Raw genomic sequence first — 18,706 nt, 5'->3', positions numbered from 1 at the left:
TCCCTTACTTTTGCAACTTCAGTCATTTTCCCCTTATATTGTAGATCATGTAAATCACACTACTTCTGAAGACCATATTTTCATAATCCTACTGTTTGATAATCATTTCCTTTCCCTCCATCCAATTCATCTGACATTCTTATTCCAGCTATCCCTTGGCCCCCACAAGGTCCTACAATCTATTGATGTACTACCTTTTCACAATACAACTCTCCTTCATTTATTTCCTCAAAGAGCACTACAACCACTCCACTGCAAAGACCCCTGAATCCTCCATTCCTATGTCACACTGGCCAAGGAAAAAAACCTAGTATTAATTAAACCTAATTATATTAGTTTTATCTTTCTATATCTAAGCAACTGAATTACTGGAAAAAATCAAAAACTGGTCTTTTAATTTATAATAATAAAATTTAAACAAGATGTCAAAACTATCAATAACAAAATTCTCTAATAAATTTGTGCCCTCATTCCAATATAAATTCATACCTCTTCCTCCTGTCAATCTATTACTGCTGCCTTCCTCTACTCAGCTCATGACCTCATCTCATATTCCATTAATAGAATAATTAAAATCAAGAATTCTTCCTTCTTTCAAACCTACACTTTACCTACATTCGACTTTACTATGTTTTATCTTATAAAATGTAAGGACAGTCCCTGTAGCTACCTAAATCTAACCCCTCCAAGGCAACTCCAGACCAGTGTTTCTCAAATTATTTATGACAGACCATTTAGGAAAAAAAAAAAAAAAGCCTGTCATTGCAAGTCAGCTTTTATCAATCATAATTAAAATTAATTATTAACAATCACTGGGAAAACAGTTTGGTAATTTTTTTTTAATTAAAAGGAATTTATGATACTGTGCTCTCAGGAAATTACACAAGAAAAATAAAAGCACATGCATACAAAATGATATACAAGAATATACACAGCAACTTTATTGGTAATACCCCCAAAGCACTTAAATATATATAAAGGTTGAATGGTTAAACTGTAATCTAAGGAAAAATGAAAACGAAACAAAACAAAACACACTACATTGAATAAAAATAAAAATATAGCATATCAAAAATTGCACCACAGCTAAAGCAGTAATGAGAGAAAAATTTATAGCTCTAAGAGCTATAAACAGTTTATAACTCAGCTGGGCATGGTGGTGTACATCAGTAATCTAAGCTACTTGGGAGGCTGAGGCAGAAGGATCTCAGTTTCAAGTCTAGCCTGGACAAGATAGTGAGACCGTCTACACAAACAAAAAGAAAAAGGAAAGAAAGACAAAAACAATGTACAGGGTAAAATTCTCAAATAAATAAACCAAGCTCTATCTTATAAACCTAGAATAGAACACCAAAATAAACCCATATCAAGCAGAAGAAAGAAAACAATAAAGGATAACAACAAAATTTGAAAATAATAAAACAGAAAGTAATGTAAAAAGAACTGTTTTCTTAAAAAAAAAAATCAATAAAGTTAACACACCTCTAGCAAGAATGACTAAAAAAGGAGAGAAGGGGGGGAAAAATGTCAAAAGAAACAAACTTCCCATGGAATGAAATAGAAATATCACAATTATCTATACTTACCAAAAGCATAGGAGAATTTATACATACAAATTTGACAAATGAGACAAAATAAACCAATTTCTTATAAAACACAAACTATCATAACTCAACTAATATGAAATAATTATCTGGATAACCTGAAAACTACTAAGGAAACTGAACTCAAAATCTTAAAACTTCCCCCAAAGAAATCTCTAGGCCCAGCTAGTGTCACTTGAGAATTATACAAAGTGCTCAAAAAAAAAAAAAAATTAACAATTCTACACAATCTCTCATCCAGAAAACAGAAGAGGAGGGATTACTTCCCAATTCATTTTATGAAGCTAGCTATTACCTTAATATCAAAAGCAGATAAAGCACCATAAGAAAACTACAGAACAAAATCCCTCAGATACAGAAGCAAGAACTCTTTAACAAAATGTTTGCAATATATTTATATGTAAAAAGAACTTATATTTATATACCACAATCAAGTGGGGTATTTCAGGGATGTAAGGTTGATTTGATGTTCAAAATCAATGCTGATCTATCATATTAATAGGTTAAAGAAAAAATTATACAATCGTATCAATATATGTAGCAAAGCATTTTTATCAAAAATGAAGATTAAAATTCTCAAACAGGGGCTGGGGATGTGGCTCAGCAGTAAAAGTGCTTGCCTGGTTTACATGGGGCACTGGGTTCAAATTCCCACCATCAAAAATAAATAAATAAATAAAAATTCTCAAACAAAGGATCTTCTGAATCTGACCGAAAAAAGCATCTATAAAAAACTAAAAACTTAAAACTAACGTACTTAATGGTGAAAAACTGAATGCTTTCATTCAAAGATCAAGAATGAGGATGTGGGGGAAGAAAAAAAATAATGAGGTAAGGATGTCCCCATTCACCACTCTTATTCAATACAGTGATAGGAGTTCTACTCTTGCAGTAAGTCAAGAAAAGGAAACAAATCAGAAAGAAGGCTATCCATATCTGCACATGACATGATGTAGAAAATCAAGAAATTTACCAGAGAGAGAGAAAAGAAACTAAGGTTTAAAAAAACAAAACACAAGATGACTTGTATGCTGAAAACTACACAATGCTGACAAAAGAAATCAAGGTCATTCTCCAACTACTTAATGCAATTCCTAATTAATAAAAGTCCAGCAACATTTTTCTGTAGATATAGAAAAGATTTGGATTTCATCAGAAATGGTGAACTTTTAAAATCCTCTCCTCCATAAAAGCAATGCATGCACAAGGACAAAAACTGTCACATTAACTTTTTTAGAATTCTGAAATTTAACCAAATGCTTGTAGCAATCCAGAAGTATTTACTTAAGAAAATGTTTGAGTCTCCATAACAGGAAGCTTTGTGGAATTTTACACATGTCCTATTCTCAAACCCTTCTCCCTATTTCTGTGATAGTCTTAAAAACCAACAGCCTAGAACCACAGTGAAAACTAGCAGCATTAAAGACAATAGAAAGGTGTGAATAAGTTAAGAACTCTTAAATCTTCATTCTCATAGAAATGTCATTTTCTGCTCTGTATGGCAGTTTCCCAGAAAAACTGATTTGGCAAGGCTTGTCTTCATTGACCCAACTCAGTTCACTCACTACAATCTTAAATTTCCCCTGAACACATTTGTCAAAAACAATCAGCAGGAATCATTTATCATCAGAGCTGCCTGAAGAGGGATAATTTATAACAGTTGCAGCAGACAATAAGCTCAACAAAAATCTTCAAAGGAAAAACTGGGGTATGAGATGTCTAATCAAAGTTTTGGATGCTTCTGGGAATCCAAAAGGCCATGTATATGAGTAGAACTATACATGCTCTAAAAGACCTGAGAAGGCCCTAAGCTCTCACCTGTTTCACCTTGAGGCTCTGTGCAATTAGAAAGTAAAGTCAGGGACATAGCTGGGACTAGCAGTGAAAATTAGCCAAAATTTAACAATCTAAGGAACATTCATTCAAACAAAATGACTAGATTTCAATGACAAGTAAGGGCAATGCCCAGCTTGGGAACCACTAAGTTAAATGAGCACTGGCTTTGGTAGTCACATATAATGAAGAATACAAACTTCAAAGAATCAGGAAATCACTAAAACATAAAGAATATCAAGGCTTGGGACTGGGAAGGAGAGATGATTGTAAGAGTTGCTATACTGTTATTGAAACTGACTAGTTTTAACCAAAAAATTTTAACACAAACAAATAAGAAAATATGGTCTACATTCTGGGGAAAAAAGTCAACAGAAAAGTTCCTGAGTATTATGGTTCAGATATGAGATGTCCTCAAAAAGCTCATGAGGTAATGCAAGAATGCACAGAGATAAAGTGATTAGATATGAGCTGTGATCTAATCAAGGGATTAATCTATTCAATGGATTACTAGATGGTAACTGTAGACAAATGGGTGTGGCTAGAGGAAACAGGTAACTGGGGAAGTGCCCTTGGGGATTATATTTTGTCCCTAGCTTCTCAGGCTCTCTGATTCCCAGCAGTCATGAGTTGAGCAGCTTTCCTCTGCTGCATCCTTACCTGACAATAACCTGCACAAAGGAATCAAGAGCACTGGTAAAGGTAATTACATGGGTAAAAGTAAAAGGACAGTATAAGTGTATTTTGTAGTTTGTAACTTTTTTTCCCTTCTACCTGATATGAAAGACAACTGCTGTAATATTTTATATATATATGTATGTATATATACATATATATATATATATATATATATATGTAGCAAAATACAATTAATATAATTATGAGGAGGATATATCAGCCTACAGAATGGGGGTTAATATCCAGATAGGGGGTTAATATCCAGAATATGCAAAGAACTCAAAAAACTTAAACACTAAAAAGAAACAACCCAATCAATAAATGGGCAAAAAAACTAAACAGAAACTTCTCAAAAGAAGAAACACAAATGACCAACAAATATATAGGAAAAAAATGCTCAACATTTCTAGCAATCAGGGAAATGCAAACAAAACTACACTAAGATTTCATCTCATTCCAATCAGAATGGCAATTATCAAGAACACAAACAACAATAAATGCTGTTGAGGTCATGGGGGGGAAAGGCACACTTGTGAGGCTGTAGACTACTGGTACAACCACTTTGGAAAGCAGTATGGAGATTCCTCAAAAAACTAGGGATGAAACCAGCATATAATCCAGTTATCCTACTCCTTGGTATTTTCCCCAAAGATCTACAATCAGCATACTATAGTGATACAAGTATCTCAATGTTTACAGCAGCACAATTCACAATAGCTGAATATAGAATCAACTCAGATGCCCATCAATAAATGAATGGATTAAGAAATTGGTTATATACATACAACAGATTTCCACTCAGCCATAAAAAAGAGCAAAATATGGCATTTGCCAGTAAATGGAGAATATCATGCTAAGTGAAATAAGCCAAATTCAGAAACTCAAAGGTCTAATGTTTTCTCTCATATGCCGAAGCTAGAGTAAAATAGAGGAAAGGCAGATGGAGGGATTGGGTAACAAAGGGAAGATCAGTAATATAGGAAGAAGAGATGGAGAGGCAGAGAGAGAAATAGGTATGGGGGACAATGCAGAATGAATTCTTTAAAAATTATGTTATCTGCATATATAAAAATACCACAAGGAACTTCACCTTTATGCATAGGTAGGAAGAACTAATTGAATATAAATAAATAGATGAGTTAAAGAAAGTCTAGTAGAGAAAGGAGAATAGGAGAGGAAAGTTGGAAAAAAAAGGTAAAGATAAAAGGGAGGGATCATGAACTAAAATCAAATTCCATGCACGTCTGAGTCTGTCAGGATGAACCCAACTACTATGTATGACTATAAAGCCCTAATTTTAAAAATGGATATATCAAGTAAGTAAAAAAGTACGTAGACCATTTGAATAATATCGCAGAAAGCCTACTCATATAAGTGTATATATACGTGTATCTCCACAACCAAAGATAGAAAGCAAATTCTTCTCAAATATATTTGGAGCATGTATAAAAATCAAATATAAAATAAAAGCCCCAAAGATATGTCAAAAAATTCTAAAGTCGCCGGGTATGGCAGCATATGCCTGCAATCCTAGCAGCTCTGGAGGCTCAGACAGGAGGACCAAAGCCAGCCTCAGCAACTTAGTGAGGCCCTACGCAACTGAGTGAGACCCTGTCTCTAAATAAAATACAAAATAGGGCTGGGGATATGGCTCAGTGGTTGAGTACCCTTGAGTATAAAGGAGTATAACTAGAACTCTAATTGGGAAAAAAAAGAAAAGAAAGAAAAAGAAAGCTTAAAATTCCTTATATGAAGGGTTAAGGGTGTAGCTCAATGGTAAAGCCTGTGCTAACAAATGTCAGGTCCTGGGTTTAATCCCCAGTGCCCTCCAAAAAACCACAAAACCGAACAAACAAAAAAAGCCCTATCTGTAGAAACTAATATAATAAGAACGTCAAAGTAAGCTCATCTGAATAAAAATGTTTTATGAAAATTATAAAATCTAAAACTAAAAGAAAATATCAGTATATGTGAGATATAGTCAAATGAGTAGTTCTGAGGAATTTTACAATTATTTCCCGCTCAACTACTATGCTTCCAAATCTGTTTTCCTCAGATTAACGTAAGAAATCTTAAATTTCCTTTACAGATTAACATAAGAAATAGAGATTGAGGAGGATCCTGGACAACTCCCAAACAAGAATCTGACTCTAGTCCTGGAGCACACCTGTGATCCCAGCAACTGGACTTAAGAAGCTGAGGCAGAAGGCTCGTGACCAGCTTAGGCAATTTAGTGAGATCCTGCCTCAAAATAAGGATGTAGCTAAGTAGTAGAGCATTCCTGGATTCAATTCTCAGTTCTACCACTGGAAGGAAGGAAGGAAAGAAGGGAGGAAGGAAGGAAAGGAAGAAAAAAAAAAAATCAAGGAAAAGTTTGACTCATTATCCAGATCTGAACATAAAAGTAAGGGCAAATTAAGGAAATAACAATTTCAACAGGATATCTTACATGTTTATCTTTCCTTTCTATAACATCTTGTTTCTGTTTGCATTTTTGAGATGTCTCTTTAATGTCTGTTGCCTGTAAGAACCAGGAGGGGAAAAAGTAATTAAAAACTCAAATCAGCATGTGGCTCTACCCATCCAAATAATGTTGTATGAGTTAACCCACAACAGTACTTTCTCAATTTATTTATTTCAAATTCATAATATCACAACATATATAAACAGTATAGAAATCTACAAAAGGTTATTCCAAACAATATTAAAAATAGCTAGAGAATATGCTTACATACTTATCAGCCAGATACGGTGGTACACACTGGTAATCCCAGCTACTTGGGACGCGGAAGAAGAATGATAAAAATTGAGTGCAAAGTTATCTCCAAATAAAAGGGTTGGGAATGTAGCTCAGTGGTAGAGCACTTGCCTAGCATGTGTGAGAAAAAAATGTAGACTGATTTAATGTGCCACCTCAGAATCCAAGAGCACTTCTTCAGGAAAATAATTTTAAAACATTAGGCTATATAGATTTCTACAAAAACAAATTAGGCAAAGAGATAATGACAATGTCTCAATAGCTAGGTTTCTGTTATAAAAGATAAGTGAAACAAGGGTTTTAAATATGATACTTTAGAGACTTGGAATTTACTGTCCACGTTTTTTTCACTATAAAAAAAATTTAGTAGAAACATCAATTCTGGAACCAAAACAAACAAACAAACAACAACAAAAAACCCAAAACAATTATAAACCCAAGTGTATGGTTCAGATGTGGAATGTCTCCCAAAAGCTCATGTGTTCAAGACTTGATCCCCAAAACAGTAATGTCCAGTGGGGCTTTTAGGAAGTGGTTGGATCATAAGAACCATATAATTTCATCAGTAGATTAATCCATTTGATAGGTTAATATTATGAATGAACTACTGGGAGGAGGTGGAAACTTAGGCAGGTAGGGCATGGTTGAAAGTAAATCACTGAGGGATGTGCCCTGGAACCATAGCTTATCTGTGGGCCTTTCCTTGCTCTCCACCTCTCTCTATGGTTCCTTGCTGTCAAAAGTTGAGTGGCTTTCCTTAGTCATACCCTCTTCTGCCATGATGTTCTCTCACCTCTGGCCAAAGGCAAAGAAACAGGCCAACCATGGAATGAAATCTCCGAAATTGTGGGTCAAAATAAATCTTTTCTCCTCCAAGTTGTTTTGTGTCATGTATTTTGGTCACAGTGACAAAAAGCTGATTAATACACACACCCTAACTATAACCAATCACCACGAACATGACACTGACTGATATTTATTAGTTCTAAATTCTTTAAGAAGACATGTTATCTTTGAGATTTAGTATCCTTAACTATGAAGTGAGAATATTTTTCTAGATAAAAGTATCTATAATCCTTTCTTGCTCTCAAATTTGAAATGATCAATAGGGTTCAGTACTATTTGCACTTTCAGGCATTAAAGTGAAGTCTTGGAACATATACCCCCTGAGATAAGGGAAGAGTAATACATTTGGAAAGCAGGAATTTAAACCATTCTCAAAATAATCTCTGACCCCAAAGTTCCTTTAAAGGTTAAAAGTCATGACCATAAAGGTTATACTTTTAAAACACAAGTAATGACTATATTATTTACTCCAACAAATAACAGATTTTCTGTATCATTTTCCTCCAAAAGGGTGTATAATTACAAAGCAGAGAAAACAAATTCACAAAAGGAGTTCAATGTTTCTAGAAATACTATTATAAATCATTTTGTAATTAAAACAATCAGATTTTATTTTTCTCTTTTTATACCTTGGAATTTCTATAAAGTAGCAATCCTTCAACAGTAACAAGCTCTTGAAAGCCCTATAGTAACTCTTAGTTAAAGAAACAAAGTAATAAAATTTACAAGTAAATTAGAAAATACTTTGAAATAGCTGAAAATAATATTTGCTAAAATAAAATTCAGATAATGCAAAACTGAATAAGCAAAGTACCTTTTCTTTGATTAGAGCCTCCAAATTATGGCGTTGCCTTTCAATTTCCTCAATCCGACGTGTCATAGGAATCTGTCCTTCTTTAAGTTTTCTGACCTCTTCCTTCATTTGGTCACGGGCTAGTTTTACTTCTTCATATTCCTGACGAACATTTTCATATTCCTTGCAAATAATTCAAGAAATAAAGTTAATGCACTAATCAGCTTAAACCAATACATATTCTAAAATCAAAGTACAGGCAGAAAAAAAAATCTAAAAAGTATATTTTGTCACTAAAATAAGATTTTCCTCTAATCTCTCAGGTAAGAAAGGATTTAGCGATATATAAAGAAACAAAAGAAACAATTCTGAAAGGTAAAAATGAAAGAAAATTACAAAAGGAAAATAGGTCAAAGAAAAATGAAAAGAAGCATGTTGCTAGCTAGCTGGGTAAAAATGACACTCTTCATGTCACAAGAATTAATAAATATTTGGTGAGTAAATTTATAAGTGGAGTGCTAATACAGTATATACAGAAGAACACAAATATTCATTAGAGTAAATAAAAAAAGAAGAAAATTTTTAAAAAGACTGGGGAAACTAAGACTTCAGAAGATAATGTCAGAGAAAGAAAAATAATAGACACAGGGAAAATGCAGTCAAGAAGAGGAAAATAAAGGAAAAAAATTAAGAATAATGGAATTATGAAATGCAGGGGAGTGATACCACAAATACAATCATATTATTGTTTATAATCTAAGTCACTTCTTTTGGGGGGCGGGGTGCATACCAGGGATTGAACCCAAGGGCGCTTAACCACTAAGTCACATCTCCATCTTTTATTTACATTTTATTTTGAAACGGTCTAACTAAATTGCTTAGGGCCTCACTAAATTATTGAGACTGGCTTTGAACTTGCAATCTTCCTGCTTCAACCTCCCAAACCACTGGTATTACAGGTGTACACCACCATATGTGGCTCACTTTTTAAAAAATCTAATATTATTTCCAATCTAACTTCTGAAAAAACACTAGGAAACTTTCCTTACTTATTTTGTTCCACCTATGGAGGAACATTAATCTTTAGCCCATAATGTAGACTTAGGTATGAAATATATCACACTGTGATTAGAAAAAACACAGTAGCCTCAGGAAAATTATGAAACATGAGTAGAGAACTTTAGTTAAGATATTTCAGCTACATTTGTAGCTGAATTTTTTATCAGTGGCATATCTCAAGTAAGTTCTTAATGACCTAAGAACATTCAAAGATTTAATGTTTTGACCTACATAAGTCTTTTTAGATCTAACATTTTGAAAATATCAAAGAATTAGCTTTCATGGACCAAAATCTGAAAGAGTTAATACTGACTCAACTGACGATTTGTTATAAAACAACTAGCACACATCTATATTATAAAGAGTAAGAGAGGTATAAATTGTAATATGTATACTATATAAAGCAAAAAATAATTTGAACACATAATTAATGCATTCTTTATAACAATTCCACTACTTAAAGATTCACCTATTTTGCCTCTGTAATAATTAAGACTTACCACCCATGGCCGTTTTGCTTCAAGCATCTCAATTAAATCTAAGTGTCGTTTCCTTTCATAGAACCTCTCGACATCTTGTTTGTATCTTTCATTCCTCTGAACCATTTTCTCTAGATATTCAGTTTTTTCTTTGCAAGAAGTCTAAAATAAATATTTGTTGAACAATCAGTTTAAATGAAAAAAAAATGACAACAGGTCAAATCTTTTAACAATGAAAAATAATGCCAGCAAAATTTCACAATAAAGAATTTTGCAGGCGCTTTGTAAGAGCTATCTGTCTCATCTACTTCAGGGGTAGAAACAATTCACTTAATACATGTTTGAGTATTCCTTATACAAAATGATTGGAGCCAGAAGTGTTTGATTTCATAATTTTCAGATTTTGAAATATCTGCATAGATGTTACCAATTAAGCATCGCTAATCCCAAAACCCAAAATTCAATACTCCAAAATCTGAAGTTTTCTGAGAACCAATATGACACTCAAAAAGCCTTGAATTTGCAGCATTCAAATTTTGGATTAGGGATGCTCAAACTATCAGCTTTACACTGTGAATTAACAAATACAAAGATGCACTCAGAACATGGTAGAATATATGATCATTTTTCTCTCAAAAGATGGTAAGTTAGAGGAGTACTTCAGGTGGGAGTAGTAGATTGATGTGAAAAAAGGTAAAAGAATTGAAGGAGTATCTCAAGTAGGGTAAAATAATTATAAAAAGCTCAAAACAGCTCCTTTGGTCATTCCCTCTTAATTTGTGCAAAAAAAAAACAAAACAAAACAAAACATTTTACTACAATAAATACATATTACCAAGTACAGACAGTTATATTTGAACAGAAAGTGTCTGTTTATAAGAGTTCTCATTATGAAAATGTATTTATTTATTTTAGATGAAGGGATATGGCTAAAGATCTATTAAATAAAATACCTTTACAAATATTATGCCATAAAGGATATTTTTATTTATAAATTTCTTAAAGATGAAAATACTTAACACTGCAACTAAATGTTTAGTTCTCTATCAAGTCTACCTTTATGTAGCTGATAAAAAATACAGAGAAAGCTGGTTCAACAGAGGTGTTATATTAAATACAACATTTACATTTGCTGTATTACCTAAAAACTTTCATGGTTCCTGACAAGATATTTAGGTACTGACTCAATGACAAAATACCACGATTTCCTGAGGGAAAAATCCAAAATGGTGCTACTGGTTTCTTAAAAACTCAATTAATAACAAGTACTGCTGTTAAATTTTTCAAACTTTTATTCCTAAATGAAAATACATCTTAGACTGTTATGAAATTAATATTTAAGTGTGTTTTGTCAGCAGAGAGTGAATACTCAGAACACATTAATGTTTGGACAACAGATTGAATGAAAACAAGTCTTCAAATTGTCAAACTTTACAATATCAAATCCATTCTCCTTTTTTGTCATTTAACTGATGTCATTATCCTGGGTTAAAAAAAAATCACAAATATGAATTCAATTAATGAACAGAACTATTACTTACTCTTTTACAGTTCATAACATAGAAATCAATAAGGGACAACAGACATGAGTTGTATATTTATAAATACCTCCAGCTGTTTTTCTTTCTCCCTGAAGTTTTTGAGTTCACAGTGATACCTGTGCATTTCTGGAGGACCAATTGACTTCTCAGTAGCTTCAAGCAGTTCTATTTTACTGAGTTTTGCAAATTCTCCTACTTTGTCCTAGAGCATAAACATTAAATATCAGCAACTTGATAATTTATAAATATCTTTAAAACGTGTTTTATTCTGTGATTACACTTAAAACTTTGAGATATGAGTCTCATAAACACGTTACATATTATTCTTTAATAAAGACAACACAGCAGAAATGATCATCTTTTTGGTAACTTTTAAAACATTTCTATGTCAATAATTTATAGGTTGAAATTACATGGATCATAAACAGATTATGGATAAAAGAGAAAATAGTCTCCTGGACTGAAGTGATCACTATTCACATATCAGATGGAATGTTCCAAGTTTAAAAAAAAAAAAAAGGCAATTTCAAATATCTACTTTTGAGATAGTCTGACATGAGCTGATAAATGAAAAAAACTTTCAGATTTTAAGTTTTTACTTAAGTTGGACTTATTTAATTAAACCATTATGTTTCTGAAGAAAATGAATAATGCTGTCATTAAACAGCATTCAAAGACAAATGTAAAAGGTATTTAACATCCATTATCAGGATTTTTAATTCTTAAATAAATTTAATATATAACAAGATTTTAGAAGGTACACATACAAGAGTTTTAGTATATTCAATATTTATCCAAACACCTTGATTAAAAAGCTGTTTACTGACAAAATTTAGGTTCCGCAAATGAAGCACAAAGCTACTGAAACTACTCTGTACTTAAAAATAATACACTTAAACTAAAGTGACTGAGCAACTGAGATGTTTTTTATTAACTGAAATTAATAACATTATACTATAAGTGGTAAGAGTTCTTTCACAAAGAACTATTAGTATTAAAAGTACTATGTGTTCAATGTAAATGATAATCATTATAATATCTCTTGGAAAATATTTCTATTCTCATATGGCATAAACAGTAAATACTAGAAACAAAACTTCCCCATTTTTACATTTACTTCTACCATACCTGAGGTAGAAACTGGCAAAGATTGCCCACTTGAATATTTAAGGCTGCAACTTGTTCTTCAACCACTTTCTGGGTTGTAGATTTTTTGTTGATGAACCAAAAGGACTGATTTTTTGCCACATCAATCTCACGGGTGATTATAAGATTTCCAGAAGTCCTGAACCTGATGAAAGAATAATTTTTAAATATTTATTATCAAAATACATTATTTAAGAAATAAAATTTCCGACACTCTTGTTCACCAAAGGTACCATAAAGGATTATTATGATTTTTTTTATTTCTTCTGATATTTTGACCCCTCCCAATAAGGAAATCTTGACATTTTATTAGTAGTAAAACCATAACTGGCCACGTGTCAATTACTACTTAGTCAACAATTTAAATTTTTAGCAAAACAAAATTAAAATTCAATATTAATTCACAAACACTACCAGAGGAGTTGCATATCCAGAGTTATTTATCCTTTAAAAATAGTTATGCTATTCTTTTATCACATGCATTGACTGCATTTCAAAATGGGCCGATATATATAAAAGCATAACAGTTAAACCTTGAAATATTCCCTAGTTGGAAAATGTTAAAAATGAATACTGACTCTTACATGAGCATTTCCAGAAATCAAAATTAGCCTGCCCATACAGGTGGCTCATGGCTTCTTCACCATGTACTCTTCTCTGAATTCAGAGGGAATTATATTACAAGGCTACAAAGAACATTAAGCAACATAGAATCGGAAAGAAGGGTATTTACTTATTTCTTGCTTTTAGAGGTACTACTGCTCCACACCTCCCATCTATTCATCCATCTTCTTCACTGGGAATCAGCAGCATGTGGTAAAAAGATAAATTATTGGTATCTAATGGCTAAATGATAATAATTTATAACTGTTGTCTATATAGATTAGATTGTAATCAGAATACTTCAAACACTAAAATTTTAGAACTTCAAAAATACTAGTTTTAAATCTTCATTTCCAGCAGAATGTCTAATGAAGTACCCTTACTGATTTTCCTACTATAAACAACTAAAAGAAGTACCCTTACTGATTTTCCTACTATAAACAACTAAAAGAATGAATAAACTATCTTCATAAATGCATTTATCAGTTAGCATGAAAGTAAGGAGTTCTGGCCAAGATATTAAAGCAAACGGAAAACCAGAGTGAAAAAATGAAATTGATCTTCACCTTGAGGGCAACTACCCAACTAGGTGACCGTGAGGGTTTATTTGCATGATCTCCTGGCAGAGGGACTGCAGACAAAGTGCAAAGCTACCCAATGTGCAGAGTGTTATAGAAAACCACCCCCAAGAAGCTACCCTTCCTCAGTAGAAGGATAAACAACTTCTTCATCCCCACCAACACCACCAGTAGGGACAGCAAAGCAAAACTGACTGTCTCATCTATGGCTTGATCCAAGAAACAAACAAAAGGTCTCCCTGAGAATCACTAGCCACAAGTTAGCTTCAAACATGTTTGTGTTTGTATCTTTAAGTTACATAATCTACCTACAAAGTTCAAAACCTCTTGAGCTGAGAATTCAATATATTATGATCCTGGATTGAAAGCATCCAATGCTCTTTGGTAAAAATTCCTTCTGTAGGAATTTACTTCATCCTCAAAGAATTAGCACAGATAAAGGTTTAAAAACAAAGCAGCTCACTGGAAACACAGACACAAGGAAACAAAGCACCAAGAACAAGCATAAATTATAGAAAGCAAAATCATAAAGATGAAAAATATGAAAGATGTATAAGATATATAAGAGGTACAGATGACTAAGAAAATCTAATGATCTGATAAAATTTCTAAAAAAGGATGGGCAAAGAAAATGGGTCAGTGGCAATATGTGAAGAGATAAGAACTTTCCAAAACTGAAGTAAGACACAAAGCCATAGATTTAAGAAACTTGTCAGGTGTGGTAGTGTTAGGTAATAGCTAGCAATGAGCTGTAACATGTATGACAAGGTCACAGGTTTACTTTAAGTTATTCTTAAAGTTTTCATTAAGTTACTGCCAAGACAGATGAGTAAATAATTTGTTGCACACAACCTGCCGAAAAACATTAGTACACAAATCTTGAGAACAAACAGATAAAAGTAAAAGAGCTACAATGGGGGTTGGAGGGCTCAAGAAAGAAGGATTTAAGGGACTTTCAACAGGGTCAAGATAAAACTAAGTTATGGTGCCAAATGTCTCCTACTAGTTCAGAAGCGGGATGGGGGGGATAGTGGGGTGGGAAGTTTCTTTAGTGGACACAGGTGCACTGAGGTAACTTCTGACCAGCTGTTGACCCACCTGATGTGAAAGAGATGTTGAACACCTGATTGGCAAAGAGTACAAAAGTGTCCCCAGTTCTGATAAACGCCAAACAGTAATAATTTGGTGACAGCATTGTCTATTTTGTCATTCTCTGTTTGAGCCTTACTTTGCTTTCACTTTATTTTCACCTTCACTTCCATTCTATTGTCACTTATAATAAAGTTCTCTTGCATGGCTTTTGGTGTCTGACTTTAAATTTTTTTGTGTGGGAACACAAGAACTGAGGTTTGGAGTTTTAGCTCCTTGGTTTCCTGTGACTGTGGCCAGCAACTCGGGAGGCTGAGGCAGGAGGATTTTAAGTTCAAGACTAGCTTCAGCCAGGACCCTCAACAAAATAAAAAAATAAAAGGGCTGGATTATAGCTCAGTGGTTAAGCTCCCCTGGGTTCAATTCCTGATATCAAAAATAAATAAGTAGTACTCAACATGGCGGCGGGCGGGGAAGCAGCGCTTTCAGTACCTCCTCAACCACGTGGACAGAGAGATGCATTAGAACATTTAGATTCTATCTGCTGAGAAACTCCCAGCAAAATTCTGCTGAAGTGAGACCTGCTGGGGAATTAGGGATTATTGGAGGTGACAGCTTGCCCCAGACGGGTGAATTTCGGCCACGGCAGCTTGGAGGTCCGGGCCGCTCCGTGCCACCGCTGCCTGGCAACCAGCAGGAGGCGGTTCAGCACTGCGGGGTGGAGGGACCCTATGAAGAGGTTGCTAACAAAGCCTTCATGAAAAAGCAAACCAGAACTGAATCCGAGACTGGGACAGACCAGAGACAGGCCAGACCCACCCCTCCCATCGGACACCCCGGCAAGGAGTCTGGGGCCCGCCATAGCAGAGAGCTGATGTCACCAGAGTTCGGCAGATAGGATCCCTTCCCAGCGGAATTGGCTTTAGCAGGTGTGTGATTCCCACTCCCACCAGATACATACAGGTGGGAAACCTCAAAAATCTCGCCCCAGAGCTCCATGGGCGTGACTATAGGGGCCTAGGGAAGCAGAGGGGACTCCCGACCCCCAACTCCCCCTACCGCCAGCGGCGTGGGTGTGACTGTAGGGGCCTAGGGAAGCAGAGGGGACTTCCGACCCCCAACTCCCCCTACCACCAGCAGCGACACCCAAGGCCTTAGCCGCCAGTTCCCAGGGGCATGGCCACCAAAGAGGTCCGGACAAATTAAACTGTCGGTTCCCAGATCACCCCTCCACAACCCTGGGGTCTGGATGAATGACAGAGAGAGTGCTCAGTAGTTCAGGAAATAGGGCACGCAGTGAGGCTGCAAGTGTAACCAGATCCTTGGAGATCGCCTCCTGTGAGCGGGGCCTGGCTGGCTGGCAGGAGGAAGAGGGGGAGGGGCCGGAGAAGAGAAACAGCTCTGGACTAACAGGACTAGAGAGACGACCAGTAGGGGAAGAGGAGTCAACTTATTGGGATTGCTGCTGGCACATAGAGGGCAGAAGGTCGGCTCGGAGGGCACAGCTCCGCCTACTGGAAGAGAAGAAAATAGAACTCTAAGACTTCATTTATCTTTTTTTTTCCTTCTTTCTTTTCCCTTTTCAATTTTTATTGTTGTTTCCATTCTCCTCTATTCTACCTATCTTTCTCTCCCTCTTTCTCTTTAAGGACTCCTTCCTTCCCCTTCCCCCTAACTTTCATCCCAAGCATTACGACTTTCATTACGGGTAATTTTCTAAATGCAAATAGGTGATTGTTTCGAGGCTGTTTATAGGGCTCCTAAATACCTAGCTATTACCAAATACCCTGATCCATTCGCCTGTTAATATCCCCCTTCAGTAGAGCAATCTTCCAAAGTAGCCAAGAAATACTAACCTTCATACAATCATAGCACCCAACCTAAAGTCCTAAGACCAAACAACAGATCACTATATGCCTACAGAATCCGTAAGCCTTTTATGAATCGAGAGAATCAGCTTTAAATTACAATAAAGCCCAACATCTCTAGGCATAGTCTCCCACCACAAAGGAGAGACCACAGAGATATACAAAACCAAAACAAATTTATAGGAGAAAACAGAAACACAGCAGTTAAACAGAGTTGGAAAGTAACGTGAACACCATGAAAAAACAAGGGAAAAAAGGATTACAAACAATGCAGGACAACTTAAATTTACAGGAGAACCTAGAGGCATCAGAAAAATGGACAGAGAAAGAACTCAAGGCATACCAGAATCAAATGATATGGAATCTTAAAGAAATCATTAGACAGCAAGTCCAAACAATGAAACAATGTTTTGAAAATGAATTGCATAAGCAGATTCAAGAAGCAAAAAATGAACTCTACCATGAGATAGAGATTTTTTAAAAAAAATCAAACAGTAATCCTAGAAATGCAGGAAACCATAAACCAAATCAAAAACTCAAATGAGAATATTACAAATAGACTAGATCAAACAGAAGTCAGAACATCAGATAATGTAGACAAAGTTTATCAACTCGAAAAGAATATAGTCAACGCAGAAAGGCTGGTAAGAAACCACGAGCAAAACATCCAGTGGATATGGGATGTCATAAAAACACCAAACTTAAGAGTCATTGGGGAGACGGAAGATGGCGGCGAGGGGAGTGCATTGCCCCCGTGTGCCGCGTCACTGTGTGGGAGAATGACGAGTCAGGACTGCTAAAGGCTATCTTGTTAGTAATTTCCAGCAATAGTGGGGTGCTCCGGAACCTGGAGGAAGGATTTCCATCGCACGAGGATCAGCTGCGGGGACTCAAACGCGAGAGATTTGTCGCACGGAGGGTAACACTGCTTATTCAGCAAATCGCCCCGCGGCTAGAGTCTGCAGCGAGCGCTGGGATACAGCGCTGCAGTTTCTGCCAGCCGTGCAAGCACCGTACTCAGTGCTGAATTCTGGGTTCGAGACGGGGGAAGGAAGCGGTCCAATTCGGTTCTCCACACCGGTCAGATCACAGAGGAGGCCAGCGTCCACCACCTTGGAGAGCTGAAGTCACCATCCCTGTTTTCGACTGACCGCAGCTCATTCAGCCATAGAACAGGTAATTCCAGGCTGCCATTCGCCTGCGGCTTGCAGACAGATTACTCAGGCTCAGTGCTAGATGACCCGTGGAGACTGCTTCTTGGAGCCTGCTCTTATCGGAGCATACACCCAGCATGGAGCGGCTGAGTTCCGGCTCCCGGAACTGCTCTGGCCCAGGGCTAAGGAGCCCGCGGAAACTGCTTCTCGGTCCGGGTCCTCCTGAGTACTGTGGAGGTAAATACCAACCAAGCCTTCGTGTGCAGTGGCAACAGGACTGAGATGGGGCCTGTGAGGGCCGGTCAGGACTCACCCGTTGCTTTGGTAACGCGGCAAAGGGAATGAAGTGCTGCCATTCGCATAGGATACCAACATGGCAGAGATCTCATGTCATCAGAAAGCGGCGGATGAGAGAACTTCATCAATACCAGCGGCGACAGAAACAGTTGGTCTCCTGGTAGGGTGAGTCACAGACACCCGAGTCTCTCTCACTTTGTCTTAGAGCCAGAGGGGAGGAGACGGGCCGCCGCCCGCGCCCGGAGCAGGCCCAGCGGCTCGCCGGCGTGGTGGTCGCGTGACCCCAATTGGAGAGGGGGCGGACCGGAGCCGCCACCCACGCCCGCAAGGTGGGCAGACCTGCGACAGCCTGGCGGGTCAGGCCCAGTGGCCTGCCAGTG

At 36.3% G+C, this 18,706-nt stretch overlaps 1 protein-coding gene across 5 annotated transcripts in view; it reads right to left on the bottom strand.

Moving 5' to 3' along the window:
- The window catches only part of Smc5 (structural maintenance of chromosomes 5), an 86,404-nt gene that overhangs the window by 45,939 nt on the left and 21,759 nt on the right, over window positions 1–18,706 (bottom strand). For 4 of the 5 annotated variants that reach the window (XM_015492913.2, XM_015492914.2, XM_048806875.1 and 1 more), the window contains exons 3-7: window positions 12,720–12,882; window positions 11,659–11,793; window positions 10,072–10,212; window positions 8,534–8,695; window positions 6,565–6,636 (exon numbers count right to left, since the gene is read on the bottom strand). In XM_015492913.2, coding sequence (XP_015348399.1) covers window positions 6,565–6,636; window positions 8,534–8,695; window positions 10,072–10,212; window positions 11,659–11,793; window positions 12,720–12,882 — 673 coding nt within the window. The remainder of the gene's footprint in view (window positions 1–6,564; window positions 6,637–8,533; window positions 8,696–10,071; window positions 10,213–11,658; window positions 11,794–12,719; window positions 12,883–18,706) is intronic. The other variant, XM_048806877.1, reaches the window with a different exon arrangement.

The sequence above is a fragment of the Marmota marmota genome, unplaced genomic scaffold, assembly GCF_001458135.2.
Source record: "Marmota marmota marmota unplaced genomic scaffold, marMar, whole genome shotgun sequence".
Lineage (NCBI taxonomy): Eukaryota > Metazoa > Chordata > Mammalia > Rodentia > Sciuridae > Marmota > Marmota marmota.
The sequence above is the reverse complement of the archived record's forward strand: the minus strand, read 5'-3'. Positions and strand labels throughout refer to the sequence as shown.